This window comes from Oncorhynchus masou, chromosome 32, assembly GCF_036934945.1.
Source record: "Oncorhynchus masou masou isolate Uvic2021 chromosome 32, UVic_Omas_1.1, whole genome shotgun sequence".
NCBI lineage: Eukaryota > Metazoa > Chordata > Actinopteri > Salmoniformes > Salmonidae > Oncorhynchus > Oncorhynchus masou.
In genome coordinates this window covers 4,343,318-4,359,448 of record NC_088243.1, presented here as the reverse complement: position 1 = coordinate 4,359,448, position 16,131 = coordinate 4,343,318, and the positions used below count along the sequence as shown (strand labels likewise).

Genomic DNA, 16,131 nt, shown 5'->3' with positions numbered 1-16,131 from the left:
GATACACAGCAGAGTGACGTCTGAAGGTTTCGATGAGAGCTGTACAGTACGTCGGTTCAATGCTGGGTTGTGATGATGTCTGATTCACGTCCTTGGTGTTGTTGTTGTTGTTGGTAAACAGTTGATGAACACTTAGTTTATGGGCATACAGGGAATTATCTGTTTACTCGAGATGGTTGTTTTTGTTTATTTACATGAACACTAGGTACACTAGGTACACCAAACATTAAGAACATATTCGTCGGGACACGGACTCTACGAGGTGTCGAAAGCGTTCCACAGGGATGCTGGACCATGTTGACTCCAAGGCTTCCCACAGTTGTGTCAAGTTGTCTGGATGTTCTTTGGGTGGGTGGACCATTCTTGATACACACGGGAAACTGTTGAGCGTGAAAAACCCAGCAGCGTTGCAGTTCTTGTCACAAACCGGTGCGCCCTGGTACCTACTATTAAACCCCGTTCAAAAGACAATTAAATATTTTGTCTTCCCCATTCACCCTCTGAATGGCACACGAGCACAACCCATGTCTCAATTGTCTCAAGGCTTAAAAATATTGATTTAACCACTTGTCTCCTCCCCTTCAGATACACTGATTGAAGTGGATTTAACAGGTGACATCAATAAGGGATCTTTCACCTGGATTCATCTGGTCATTCAGTCTGTCATAGAAAGAGCAGGTGTCCTTAATGTTTTGTACATGAGTCTAAATTAGGCCTAATTGTTCTCGATCTGTCTTCTGTGTGCAGGTTGTGCAGTCTGACTCTGAAGAGGTTGGTGGTCCTGAGGGAGCTGGACAAGGAACTCATATCGGTGGTCATCGCTGTCAAGATCCAGGTAAAGATGACCTTTCACACCACACCTGGCTGTAGTAGGTACGGCAGGAACACACCTGGCTGTAGGTATGGCAGGAACACACCTGGCTGTAGGTACGGCAGGAACACACCTGGCTGTAGGTACGGCAGGAACACACCTGGCTGTAGGTACGGCAGGAACACACCTGGCTGTAGGTACGGCAGGAACACACCTGGCTGTAGGTACGGCAGGAACACACCTGGCTGTAGGTACGGCAGGAACACACCTGAGAATCAAGACTACATGAGTTACACACACACACACACACACACACACACACACACACAATCCAGGTAAACTGCATAAATGTCACACACATCCTCTAAGACAAATGTTATCCAAGCTGACAGATGCGTTCCTAAGATTCACTTCCTGTCCATTAGCTTGTTACCTGCTGGTTGACTTCACTTCCTGTACATTAGCTTGTTACCTGCTGGTTGACTTCACTTCCTGTCCATTAGCTTGTTACCTGCTGGTTGACTTCACTTCCTGTACATTAGCTTGTTACCTGCTGGTTGACTTCACTTCCTGTCCATTAGCTTGTTACCTGCTGGTTGACTTCACTTCCTGTACATTAGCTTGTTACCTGCTGGTTGACTTCACTTCCTGTACATTAGCTTGTTACCTGCTGGTTGACTTCACTTCCTGTACATTAGCTTGTTACCTGCTGGTTGACTTCACTTCCTGTCCATTAGCTTGTTACCTGCTGGTTGACTTCACTTCCTGTACATTAGCTTGTTTCCTGCTGGTTGACTTCACTTCCTGTACATTAGCTTGTTCTGTTACCTGCTGGTTGACTTCACTTCCTGTACATTAGCTTGTTATCTGCTGGTTGACTTCACTTCCTGTACATTAGCTTGTTACCTGCTGGTTGACTTCACTTCCTGTACATTAGCTTGTTACCTGCTGGTTGACTTCACTTCCTGTACATTAGCTTGTTATCTGCTGGTTGACTTCACTTCCTGTACATTAGCTTGTTACCTGCTGGTTGACTGTTGGAGCTTAGCCAATGTTTTTGCATTACATGAATGGTATCAATGGCTGTATTGACTGACAAACAGTCTGGTGACGTGTGATTCCTTTCCCTAGGGTTCCAAGAGGATCCTGAGGTCCCATGAGATAGTGCTGCCCCCTAGTGGCTCAGTGGAGACTGACCTGGCTCTCACCTTCTCACTGCAGGTAAAGAAAACACAAGGTCATTATATTGTATGTCAAGTCAGATTGAGCAACAACTCTGTCTCCGCTTGGTCGAGGAACTATGGGCGCATTGTAGTGACGCCACCTGATTGGAAGACAATGGGACGAAGGCCTGAAAAATGGCATATTGAGAAATCATTAACTCTCCTGCGTCCCATGTTTTCCACTTAAGAACGATGTTGTTATAAACTGTGACCGATTCCTCTCTCCTCTATTTTCTTGTCTTTAATCCATCCTCAGTACCCTCACTTCCTGAAGAGTGAGGGTAACAAGCTCCAGATCCTGCTGCAGAGGAGGAAGAGATACAAGAACAGGACTATCCTGGGATACAAGACCCTGGCTGTAGGAACCATCGATATGGCTGAGGTAGGAACACAATGAGACAAGACCCTGGCTGTAGGAACCATCGATATGGCTGAGGTAGGAACCATCGATATGGCTGAGGTAGGAACCATCGATATGGCTGAGGTAGGAACACAATGAGACAAGACCCTGGCTGTAGGACCTTATTTTTGAAGGTCTCAACACACAGATGGCGTCCATGTTGCTTCTGTACTGTGGTGCAATTATAAACAAGACAACAGTTAACATGTCTTCCCCCCCCCAACGATGATGCAGGGCCCTACTTGGGCCATTCGGTGCCATTTTGTGAAATGACAGATCTCTATGGCAAGACGCATCGTTCACCCAAGCTTCGTTCAAATAGTGCCAGCGCTGTCTGAGATATCACTAACGGTGATAACGACTAACGGACTAACGGACAAAGACATATCCACAGTTCCCACCCCCCGATTTCAACATGGGGGACACTTCATTATCCTCAGAAACCTTTCTCCCGCCTCTCCTCAGGAACGGGGACCGCGGACTCTGACGACCCCATTCTGTCCCTCTGTAGATAACTCCAAACGCTCAGCTTCACCGTCTGTCTGAACAGCAGAAAGCCAATGTGTGGCTCTGTCTTAAACCCAAACCCTGTTACGTTATAGACCGTCTCTGTTTTGACCCAGGTCCCAGGGGCCTGAGAGACTACAGTTGAGCTGTTACGTTATAGACCGTCTCTGTTTTGACCCAGGTCCCAGGGGCCTGAGAGACTACAGTTGAGCTGTTACGTTATAGACCGTCTCTGTTTAACCCAGGTCCCAGGGGCCTGAGAGACCAGTTGAGCTGTCTGTTTAATAACAGGTCACTGTTTAACCCAGGTCCCAGGGGCCTGAGAGACCCTCTGTCTGTTTAATAACAGGCACACATAGAGCTGAGAGGAGGAAGACTCCCTCTCCAGGCCCTGTCTGTACATAGAGAGAGATGGATAGACGGACAGAGAGAGGGGTAGAGATAGATAGAGAGTGAGTGAGTGAGTGAGTGAGTGAGTGAGTGAGTGAGTGAGATAGATAGTGAGTGAGTGAGATAGATAGTGAGTGAGTGAGTGAGATAGATAGTGAGTGAGTGATTGAGTGAGTGAGTGAGATAGAGTGAGTGAGAGTGAGTGAGTGAGATAGTGAGTGAGTGAGTGATAGTGAGTGAGTGAGATAGTGAGTTAGAGAGTGAGTGAGATAGTGAGTGAGTGAGTGAGTGAGTGAGTGAGATAGATAGTGAGTGAGTGAGTGAGTGAGTGAGATAGATAGAGAGTGAGTGAGTGAGATAGATAGTGAGTGAGTGAGTGAGTGAGTGAGTGAGATAGATAGTGAGTGAGTGAGTGAGTGAGATAGATAGTGAGTGAGTGAGTGAGATAGATAGTAAGTGAGTAGATAGAGTGAGTGAGAGAGTGAGATAGATAGTGAGTGAGTGAGATAGATAGTGAGTGAGTGAGTGAGTGAGAGAGTGAGTGAGTGAGTGAGTGAGATAGATAGTGAGTGAGTGAGATAGATAGAGAGTGAGTGAGATAGATAGTGAGTGAGTGAGTGAGTGAGATAGATAGTGAGTGAGTGAGTGAGAGAGTGAGATAGATAGAGAGTGAGTGAGTGAGTGAGATAGTGAGTGAGATAGAGAGTGAGATAGATAGAGAGTGAGTGAGTGAGTAAGAGAGTGAGATAGTGAGTGAGTGAGATAGATAGTGAGTGAGTGAGTGAGATAGATAGTGAGTGAGGGAGTGAGTGAGTGAGTGAGTGAGATAGATAGTGAGTGAATGAGATAGATAGTGAGTGAGATAGATAGTGAGTGAGTGAGTGAGTGAGATAGATAGATAGATAGATAGATAGTGAGTGAGTGAGTGAGTGAGTGAGTGAGTGAGTGAGTGAGTGAGTGAGTGAGTGAGATAGATAGAGAGTGAGTGAGATAGTGAGTGAGTGAGTGAGATAGTGAGTGAGTGAGATAGATAGTGAGTGAGTGAGTGAGATAGATAGTGAGATAGATAGTGAGTGAGATAGATAGTGAGTGAGTGAGTGAGATAGATAGTGAGTGAGTGAGATAGATAGTGAGTGAGTGAGATAGATAGATAGTGAGTGAGTGAGATAGATAGATAGTGAGTGAGTGAGATAGATAGTGAGTGAGTGAGTGAGATAGATCGAGAGTGAATGAGTGAGATAGATAGAGAGTGAGATGGATAGATAGTGAGTGAGATAGATAGTGAGTGAGTGAGATAGATAGTGAGTGAGTGAGATAGATAGTGAGTGAGTGAGATAGATAGAGAGTGAGTGAGTGAGATAGATAGAGAGTGAGTGAGTGAGATAGATCGAGAGTGAATGAGTGAGATAGATAGAGAGTGAGATAGATAGATAGTGAGATAGATAGATAGTGAGATAGATAGAGAGTGAGTGAGATAGATAGTGAGTGAGATAGATAGTGAGTGAGATAGATAGTGAGATAGATCGATAGTGAGTGAGATAGATAGTGAGTGAGATAGATAGATAGTGAGATAGATAGATAGTGAGTGAGATAGATGGTGAGTGAGATAGATAGTGAGTGAGATAGATAGAGAGTGAGTGAGATAGATAGTGAGAGTGAGATAGATAGATAGTGAGTGAGATAGATAGATAGTGAGTGAGATAGATAGATAGTGAGTGAGATAGATAGATAGTAAGATAGATAGATAGTGAGTGAGATAGATAGAGAGTGAGTGAGATAGATAGAGTGTGAGTGAGATAGATAGTGAGTGAGATAGATAGATAGTAAGATAGATAGATAGTGAGTGAGATAGATAGTGAGTGAGAGATAGTGAGTGAGATAGATAGAGAGATAGATAGAGAGTGAGAGATAGTGAGTGAGATAGATAGTGAGTGAGATAGATAGATAGAGAGTGAGTGAGATAGATAGATAGAGAGTGAGTGAGATAGATAGAGAGTGAGTGAAATAGATAGTGAGATAGATAGATAGTGAGTGAGATAGATAGATAGTGAGATAGATAGATAGTGAGATAGATAGATAGTGAGATAGATAGATAGTGAGATAGATAGATAGTGAGTGAGATAGATAGTGATAGATAGAGTGAGTGAGTGAGTGAGATAGATAGATAGTGAGATAGATAGTGAGTGATATAGATAGTGAGATAGATAGAGAGATAGATAGATAGATAGAGAGATAGATAGAGAGATAGATAGAGAGTGAGAGTGATAGATAGTGAGTGAGATAGATAGATAGTGAGATAGATCGATAGTGAGTGAGATAGATAGTGAGTGATATAGATAGATAGTGAGATAGAGTGAGTGAGATAGATAGTGAGTGAGATAGATAGTGAGTGAGATAGATAGTGAGTGATATAGATAGTGAGTGATATAGATAGTGAGTGAGATAGATAGTGAGTGAGATAGATAGTGAGTGAGATAGATAGTGAGTGAGATAGATAGTGAGTGATAGATAGATAGTGAGTGATATAGATAGTGAGTGAGATAGATAGTGAGTGAGATAGATAGTGAGTGAGATAGATAGTGAGTGAGATAGATAGTGAGTGATATAGATAGTGAGTGATATAGATAGTGAGTGATATAGATAGTGAGTGAGATAGATAGTGAGTGATATAGATAGTGAGTGATATAGATAGTGAGTGATATAGATAGATAGTGAGTGATATAGATAGTGAGTGAGATGATATAGTGAGTGAGATAGATAGATAGTGAGTGATATAGATAGTGAGTGATATAGATAGTGAGTGATATAGATAGATAGTGAGTGATATAGATAGTGAGTGATATAGATAGTGAGTGATATAGATAGATAGTGAGTGATATAGATAGTGAGTGATATAGTGAGTGAGATAGATAGATAGTGAGTGAGATAGATAGATAGTGAGTGATATAGATAGATAGTGAGTGATATAGATAGATAGTGAGTGATATAGATAGATAGTGAGTGATATAGATAGTGAGTGATATAGTGAGTGAGAGATAGATAGTGAGTGATATAGATAGATAGTGAGTGATATAGATAGTGAGTGATATAGATAGTGAGTGATATAGATAGTGAGTGATATAGATAGTGAGTGATATAGATAGTGAGTGATATTATTCTCAGGAACATGTTTGTTGGAATGGAACAGAAATAGAATAGTTACTTTTGGGACTTTGAGGATTGCAACATCAGAGAGAGACAGATGATCTGATAACTGGAAAGATACTTTCATTAAAATTGTGGTTCTCTCAGCAATGTATTCATCTAGCCCTCCCTCTCTCTCCTTTCCTCCCCCGCCTCCCTCTCTCCTTCCCTCCCCCCACCTCCCTCTCTCCTTCCCTCCCCCCACCTCCCTCTCTGTCCTTCTCCTTTCCTCCCCCACCTCCCTCTCTCCTTCCCTCTCCCGCACCTCCCTCTCTCCTTCCCTCCCTCTCTCCTTCCCTCCCCCGCACCTCCCTCTCTCCTTCCCTCCCCCGCACCTCCCTCTCTCCTTCCCTCCCCCTACCTCCCTCTCCTCCTTCCCTCCCCCGCACCTCCCTCTCTCCTTCCCTCCCCCGCACCTCCCCCGCTCTCCCTCTCTCCTTCCCTCCCCTGCACCTCCCTCTCTCCTTCTCCTTCCTTTCCCCGCACCTCCCCCTCTCCTTCCTTCCCCCATCCCCCCCTCCCTCCTCCTTCCTTTCCCCGCACCTCCCCCTCTCCTTCCCTACCCCACACCTCCCCCCACCTCCCTTCTCCTTCCCTCCCCCACACCTCCCTCTCTCTCCTTTCCTTCCCTCCCCCACCTCCCCTCTCTCCTTCCCTCCCCCACACCTCCCCTCTCTCCTTCTCTCCCCCACACCTCCCTCTCTCTCCTTCTCCCTCCCTCCCCCCACCTCCCTCTCTCCTTCCCTCCCCCACACCTCCCTCTCTCTCCTTCCTTCCCTCCCCCCACCTCCCTCCCTCTCTCCTTCTCTTTCCCTCCCCCACCTCCCTCTCTCCTTCTCCCTCCCTACCCCCATCTCCCTCTCTCACCCCTTCTCCTTCCCACCCCCACTACCCTCTCTCTCTCTCTCCTCTCCTCTTCCTTCCTTCCCTCCATCTCCTTCTCCTTCCCTCATCCCCCTCCCTGTCTCTCTCTCCTTCTGTCATCTGTCTCCCTCCTCCGTCTCTCTGCCCCCACCAGGTGATGCAGCACCCCACGGAGGGGGGCCAGGTTCTGTCTCTGTGCAGTAACCAGAAGGAGATGCTGGGTAAAGTAGCTGAGATCTGGATCTTCTCACTGTCCAGTCAGCCGATAGACTACGAGGAGGCCGCTCTGCAGGAGGGAACCAAGATCAAATGCTCAGGTATGTTTCAGCACAGGGTGGCTCGGTTCGACGTAGGTTAGCTCTGAGGCATGGCTTTCAGACTCCTAAGTTGTTAGGACACCAGTCTGGGTTAACGGCATGAACCCATCGTGATCAGCTGTCCTTCAGCCAGCCAGGCATGTAGAGGAGAACGGAGGCTAAGTTGAAGTCGGTGAGCTCATAGACCACGAAGAGGCTGCTCTGCAGGGGGGTCAAATATTCAGGTAGGTTTCTACTCGGGTATGAGTAGAACTCAGGTACGTGGTGACACAGCAAGGCTCTGCTTTAGTATGGGTTAACTCAGGTACGCGGTGACACAGCAAGGCTCTGCTTTAGTATGGGTTAACTCAGGTACGCTGTCACACAGCAAGGCTCTGCTTTAGTATGGGTTAACTCAGGTACGCTGTGACACAGCAAGGCTCTGCTTTAGTATGGGTTAACTCAGGTACGCGGTGACACAGCAAGGCTCTGCTTTAGTATGGGTTAACTCAGGTATGCGGTGACACAGCAAGGCTCTGCTTTAGTATGGGTTAACTCAGGTACGCGGTGACACAGCAAGGCTCTGCTTTAGTATGAGTTAACTCAGGTACGCGGTGACACAGCAAGGCTCTGCTTTAGTATGGGTTAACTCAGGTACGCGGTGACACAGCAAGGCTCTGCTTTAGTATGGGTTAACTCAGGTACGCTGTGACACAGCAAGGCTCTGCTTTAGTATGGGTTAACTCAGGTACGCGGTGACACAGCAAGGCTCTGCTTTAGTATGGGTTAACTCAGGTACGCTGTGACACAGCAAGGCTCTGCTTTAGTATGGGTTAACTCAGGTACGCGGTGACACAGCAAGGCTCTGCTTTAGTATGGGTTAACTCAGGTACGCGGTGACACAGCAAGGCTCTGCTTTAGTATGGGTTAACTCAGGTACGCGGTGACACAGCAAGGCTCTGCTTTAGTATGGGTTAACTCAGGTACGCTGTCACACAGCAAGGCTCTGCTTTAGTATGGGTTAACTCAGGTACGCGGTGACACAGCAAGGCTCTGCTTTAGTATGGGTTAACTCAGGTACGCTGTGACACAGCAAGGCTCTGCTTTAGTATGGGTTAACTTCTTGAAACTCCCCATCCCGGATCCGGGATCGTGACACAGCCAAGGCTCATTGCTTTAGTATGGGTTAACGATTTCTGAAAATCGCAAATAAAATGAAATAAGCGCCTACTCTCAAGGCTCTAGCCTTTTCTTAACAACACTGTCATCTCAGATTTTCAAAATATGCTTTTGAACCATAGCAATTCACTAATTTGTGTAGTATGCTAAGCTAGCTTAGCATTTTGAGGTACGCTGTGCAACACAGCAAAACCAGATAACCAAATAAATAAAATCATTTAACTTTGAAGAGCTTCGGATGTTTTCAATGCAAGACTCTCAGTTACATAGCAAATGTGCAGTTTTTCAAAAAACTATTATTTGTGTAGGACAAAGGCTCGTTTTGTTCACGTTTGGCTATGAAGAAAACCTGTATACAGTTAGAGCCTGAAGCTCAGCAAGGCTCTGCTTTAGAAAATGCAAATAAAATGAAAATCAGGTACGCTTAGCCTTTTCTTAACAACACTGTCATCTCAGATTTTCAAAATATGCTTTTGAACCATAGGAAATTGACTAATTTGTGTGAGACAGCAAAGCTAGCAATGCATTTTGAATAACATGGGCAACATTTTCACAAAAACCAGATAACCAAATAAATAAAATCATTTACCTTTGAAGAGCTTCTGATGTTTTCAATGAGGAGACTCTCAGTTACATACCAAATGGCTCTGTTTCCGTCTGTAGTATGGGTTAACTCAGTTTTCCACATTGCGTCTGGCTGACGAACAGAAAATTCAGTCACCTACAACGTAAAACTTTTTCCAGATTAACTACATAATATCGCGGTGAAACATGGCAAAGGTTGTTTGGAATCAGTCCTCATGGTGTTTTTTCACATATCTCTTCATTGACATGCAGCGTGGAAGGCTCTGCTTTACTCTCTGTATCCCTTGGAAAAATAGTGGCAGGTGACTTTTGCGCACCAACAGCAAGGCTCGGACATTTGGTAAATGTGGTCTCTTATGGTCAATCTTCCAATGATCTGCCTACAAACAGTCACAATGCTGCAGACACCTTTAGAATGGGCATTCTCAACTCAGCATTCACAGCCATATAAGGAGACAAGGGAAAACAGAGCCTCTCCTGTTCATTTCCTGGATGGGTTATCTTGGTTTTGCCTGAAGCTCACATTCAGCAAGAAAATATCTTTGTATTTCTGGACACGTCAGAGTGTTTTCTTTAACGTAGCAATTATATGCATAGTCGAGCATCTTTTTGTGACAAAATATCTTGTTTAAAAGCAAGTTTTTCATCCTGCCCCTAGAGTTTCAACAGGTTAACTCAGGTACGCTGTGACACAGCAAGGCTCTGCTTTAGTATGGGTTAACTCAGGTACAGGTTAACTCCGTACTGCTCAGCCCAAGTTAGCTTTGAGACATGGCTGTAAAGGCAGTAGGTCTCCAGAACGAAATGTTCACAGTTCTTGAAATTTTCCAGATTGACTGACCTTCATGTCTTAAAGTAATGATAGAATGTCGTTTCTCTTTGCTTATTTTTAGCTGTTCTCGGCATAATATGGACTTGGTCTTTTACCAAATAGGGCTATCTTCTGTATACCACCCCTACCTTGTCACAACACAACTGATTGACTGAAACACATTAAGACGGAAAGAAATGCAGAAAATTATCTGAACTAGGCACACCCGTTGTGGTGTCACCATTCCAGGTGACTTCCTCATGAAGCTGGTTGAGAGAATGCCAAGAGTGTGCAAAGCTGTCAAGGCAAAGTGTGGCTATTTTGAAGAATCTCAAATATAATATATATTTTGATGTTTAACACTTTTTTGGTTACTACATGATTCCATATGTGTTATTTCATAGTTGTGATGTCTTCACTATCATTCTACAATGTAGACAATAGTAAAAAATAAAGAAAAACCCTTGAATGAGTAGGTGTTCTAAAACTTTTGACTGGTACTGTACCACACTACTGAACCTCATGTACCACACTACTGAACCTCATGAACCACACTACTGACTGAACCTCATGCCACACTACTACATCACCACTACTGAACCCCATGAACCACACTACTGAACCTCATGAACCACACTACTGAACCTCATGAACCACACTACTGAACCTCATGAACCACACTACTGAACATCATGTACCACACTACTGAACCTCATGTACCACACTGAACCTCATGTGACATCTGAACCTCATGTACCACACTACTGAACCTCATGTGATGTACTGAACCTATTATTCAGTTCAGAACATCATGTACCATAGTACTGAACATCATTACCATAGTAATGAACATCATGTACCATAGTAATGGACCTCATGTACCACCCTGTACACATCATGTACCATGGTACTGAACATCATGTACCACACTACTGAACATCATGTACCACACTACTGAACATCATGTACCACACTACTGAACATCATGTGTGTGAACATCATGTGCACACTACTGAACATCATGTACCACACTACTGAACATCATGTACCATAGTACTGAACCTCAGATAACTACTGAACATCATGTACCATAGTACTGCTTGTGACATCTGAAAACATGATCAATAATGTGGAGTGCCAGCAGTAGGTTAATGGTGGTGTGTGTGTGTGTGTGTGTGTGTGTGTGTGTGTGTGTGTGTGTGTGTGTGTGTGTGTGTGTGTGTGTGTGTGTGTGTGTGTGTGTGTTGTGCTCCAGATAACTACTGTGAGAGTTTCTCTTCAGAGCAGGAAGCCAGCGACGACAGGGTCAGGTCAGTACTGTCCTCTATGGAGACATTTAGAAAGGACTCCTCTGTCCCCATACTCTGTCCTCTATGGAGACATTTAGAAAGGACTGTCTGTCTACTCAGTCCTCTATGGAGACATTCAGGACTCCTCTGTCCCCTACTCTGTCCCAAGGACTCCTCTGTCCCCTACAGTGTCCTCTACTGTCCTCTATGAAGACATTTAGAAAGGACTCCTCTGTCCCCTACACTGTCCCAAGGACTCCTCTGTCCCCATACTCTGTCCTCTCAGTCCTCTATGGAGACATTTAGAAAGGGCTCCTCTCCCCTGTCCTCCTCTATGGAGACATTTAGAAAGGACTCCTCTGTCCCCTACTCTGTCCCAAGGACTCCTCTGTCCCCTACTCTGTCCTCTACTCAGTCCTCTATGGAGACATTTAGAAAGGACTCCTCTGTCCCCTCCTCTGTCCTCTACTCAGTCCTCTATGGAGACATTTAGAAAGGACTCCTCTGTTCCCCCCATACCTGTCCCAAAGACTCCTCTGTGTATTTATACTGTATTTGGTTGATAACCTGCCTGTGTTTGTCTGTCTGTGAGTGTTTCTACTGTATTTGGTTGATAACCTGCCTGTGTCTCTGTCTGTGAGTGTTTCTTCAGGACCTGGAGGATGATGAGTATGAGGTGAGGAAGCCTAAGAAGCAGAGAAGGTCCATCGTAAGAACTGCTTCAATCACCAGGGTAAGAGACGGGTAGGAAGGAGACCCTTGTGTGTGTGTGGTCATCATGCTATGCCCAGCGCAAGCTAAAGTTGATATGGGTTTTTACTGTGAAAGTACAATTCACAATGTCTCAGCAGTGTTGTTGTTGTTGTTGCTTTTCTGTCTTAAGATGCTGGTGAATTGATAGCACTTGTTCCTTTTCCTTCACGTTGGTTGTCGAGCTCGAGGGCTCCGTCTACTGGGGTGTATTCATTAGTGTACACTGTAACAAAACATTTAGCATTGTGTTTTTTTTGTATTGTATTGTATATCTATTGGACAAATTCAGGTAGGGTCCCGTCCCTGTTTTTAATTAGGAACGCCGTTTGGGTCTTTGCGTGTCATAAAAGGATACATGTCAATTAACACTATTTTATTATAGATTTATGTGTTGTAATCAGTAGCACTGCCTAAGTTGTAAAGAAAAAATCTGTAAACAAGCAAACAACACGAACAATGTGTTTACAATACGTTGGGAATAAAGAATCATTTGTTGTTTACAATAGCTAGCTTTAGCTTGGGAATAAAGAATAATTTGTTCAACCGCTAACTTTAGAGGTTCCTAGCTAGCTTTAGCTTTGTTCCTTAGCTTTAGCTTTGTTCCTAGCTAGCTTTAGCTTTTTCCTAGCTAGCACCAATACAACCAGCCTGAAAACAATGACCGGTAGAAACTGCAGTCATTTTTCATTATTCTTAACAGTGATTAAGGAATCCTTGTAAGTATTAGCTAGGTAACCACTTGTTGTTCGCCTATTGAAATTGATCTTCAGTTCATGAAAATAAATAGCTAGCCAGCTACTTAAAAGCTATACGGGATGGTTGAGCTAACGTAGGCTAATGCGATTAGCATGAGGTTGTAAGTAACAAGAACATTTCCCAGGACAAAGACATCTCTGATATTGGCAGAAAGCTTAAATTATTGTTCATCTAACTGCACTGTCCAATTTACAGTAACTATAACAGTGAAAGAATACCATGCTATTATTTGAGGAGAGGGCACCGTTTTGAACATGAAAATGTATTAATAAACCAATTAAGTCACATTTGGGCAGTCTTGATACAACATTTTGAACAGAAATGCAATGGTTCATTGGATCAGTGTAACACTTTGCACATACACTGCTGTCATCTAGTGGCCAAAATCTAAATTGCACCTAGATTCCTAAGTCATATATTGGTCTTACTCAAAGATGATGAAACCCCCAAAAATGTATGTTTTCTTTCTTTGTATTATCTCTTACCAGATCTATTGTGTTATACTCTCCTACATTAATTTCACATTTCCACAAACTTCAAAGTGTTTCCTTTCAAATGGTATCAATAATATGCATATCCTTGCTTCAGGTCCTGAGCTACAGGCAGTTAGATTCAGGTAAGCCATTTTAGGAGAAATTTAAAAAAAAGAGTTCAATCCTTATTTATTAACCCTGTTACTCAAAGCTAACGTTATAAGCAACCAGCTAGCTTCATCTGGCTAGTGAGTCGCGACCGGATCAGATTATGTGTTGTAAAGCTAGCCACAATAAGGATCAGGCACAATAGTGGAATTTGTGTTTTACCTTCAAAATAAAAGTACCTCTTTGAAAGTGATGCAGAAGGTTACAATTGGTGGAATCATGCCATATTTAGACTAGATAACGTGAAACAAGGTTGAAATGTGAAGCAATGAAATCCGTCTACTCGGTGACAACCACAGAACACAGCTGGTGAAGAGTTTACGCAAATATTAGCGTTGTAGCTCTTATCGCAGGGACTGTGACTGTGTGAAATCACCTCCCCAGTCAGCCTATTGTGTGTATTGACATTCATATTAAACTGTACAGCTTTACCTAAGGATTGGGGATCAATGAAATGGGGTATCAGTCTACTCAACACCCAAGATATTTTTTCGCCAACGTCGTCCTCAGAGTTATCAGACTCCAAAACATCCACACAGTATTGTTTTTCCTAGGGAATAGTGTTCAATACACACGTAGGTTGACAATAAAATGTGGCTCAATTCACACCCAGTTGTTCCAGAGTCCCGTAATAAGAGCTACGACGCTAATGTTCTCTGGGTGTCACTGAGTAGACTGATACCCCACGTCATTGAACCACAATCCATAGGTAAGGCTGTACAGTGAAATAAGGACGCATGCCCCCCAATGCAATTCTAAAGTATAATAGATCCAGTGTGATTTCAACAGATTTTTGTCAAATTAACAAATTAGTGTCTTTTGTTGATTTTTATATAACGACATTTCAACCTCGTTTAGCACAATTTATTCAATCTATTCAATTATGGCATTATTCCACTGTTTGTGTTCATTTGCATCACTGTCAACGACGTACTTTTATTTTGAAGGCTAACCGCAAAGTCCACTATTGTGACTAATCCTTATTGTGGCTAGATTCACACAGATGGGTCCCACCACCATTAATCAAGTAAGAACTGTTTTATAAATTAGGGTTATTTTAGATGATGACACCTAGCTAAATAGTTAGCTAGCTGAAACAGATTATGTCGTTTTGCTATGTGTTTGGAGAAGAACATAGTTTGTATCACTGTAGGTCAGCTTATTGCGTTGTGACATGCGATTGTTTTATGACCAGACAGCTGTATGTGTTAGGCTAGGAGGTGGTTGTGTTGTAGAACCCGGTGCAACATTCAATACGCCAATATCCGATGAATCCTGGTGTTGTGGACATAAGCGATTGATATTCATACGGCCCAAAATCTAAAGTTGGTTTAATAAACCGTCAATTCGCAAACTCAAGCCTCTGTCTGGACAATTGTTCATTTATGATCTAGTCAGGTCATTAAAAAATAATAAATGAACGCGTTAAATTATTATGTGACGTGCAGTCATATTCAGGTCCTGATTGGTCAAACAAGCTTTTTTGACACGTCAAATCGTGTTATCGTGTTTTTGACACGCAAAGACCCAAACGGCGTTCCAGTTTCCGTTTGCTTCGGTGTGGATCAGTAGTGTGGTTCATGAGGTTCAGTACTGTGGTTCCTAGTGAATACACCCCTGGTAACTGACAGGTTGTTGTTGTTGTTAGTTGTTGTGATGGGGCTGACTTGTAGTTGTTTCTGTGTCCTGTTGCGTTTTAGCAGCAGAACTTTAAACAGAGAGTTGTGGCTCTGCTGAAGAGATTTAGAGTCTCAGACGAGGTAACTAACGTTAAATCTGTCCATATTATCTCAGGGCCTTTTTAAAATTTCCTTTTCTCAGTGGTTTCATGCAACTGTTAAAAATCTGTTCTCTTGTATGCCCCTCACCCTCTCTCTCTCCCTCTGACTCTCTACCTCTCAATCTCCACCCCCTGTACTTCTCTACCTCCCCACCTGTCTCTCTCCCCTCCCACCTGTCTCTCTCTCTCTCCCCCTCCCACCTGTCTCTCTCTGACTCTACCTCCTCCCACCTGTCTCTCTCTCTCTCCCTCCCACCTGTCTCTCTCTCTCCCCCTCCCACCTGTCTCTCTCTCCCCCTCCCACCTGTCTCTCTCTCTCTCCCTCCCACCTGTCTCTCTCTCTCTCCCTCCCACCTGTCTCTCTCTCTCTCCCTCCCACCTGTCTCTCTCTCTCCCTCCCACCTGTCTCTCTCTCTCTCCCTCCCACCTGTCTCTCTCTCTCTCCCTCCCACCTGTCTCTCTCTCTCCCTCCCACCTGTCTCTCTCTCTCTCTCTCCCTCCCACCTGTCTCTCTCTCTCTCTCTCCCTCCCCACCTGTCTCTCTCTCTCTCTCTCCCTCCCACCTGTCTCTCTCTCTCTCTCTCTCCCTCCCACCTGTCTCTCTCTCCTCTTCCTCTCTCCCTCCCACCTGTCTTTCTCTCTCCCCTCTCTCTCTCCCTCCCA

General features: G+C 44.1%; 1 protein-coding gene across 1 annotated transcript in view; it reads left to right on the top strand.

The window, feature by feature from the left end:
• LOC135525484 (phosphofurin acidic cluster sorting protein 2-like) overlaps window positions 1-16,131 on the top strand; it is a 140,410-nt gene that overhangs the window by 102,304 nt on the left and 21,975 nt on the right. Inside the window, 7 exon segments of the mRNA XM_064953153.1 lie at window positions 748-835; window positions 1,943-2,032; window positions 2,291-2,416; window positions 7,533-7,695; window positions 11,505-11,563; window positions 12,191-12,271; window positions 15,389-15,448. Of these exon segments, the coding sequence (XP_064809225.1) occupies window positions 748-835; window positions 1,943-2,032; window positions 2,291-2,416; window positions 7,533-7,695; window positions 11,505-11,563; window positions 12,191-12,271; window positions 15,389-15,448 (667 nt within the window).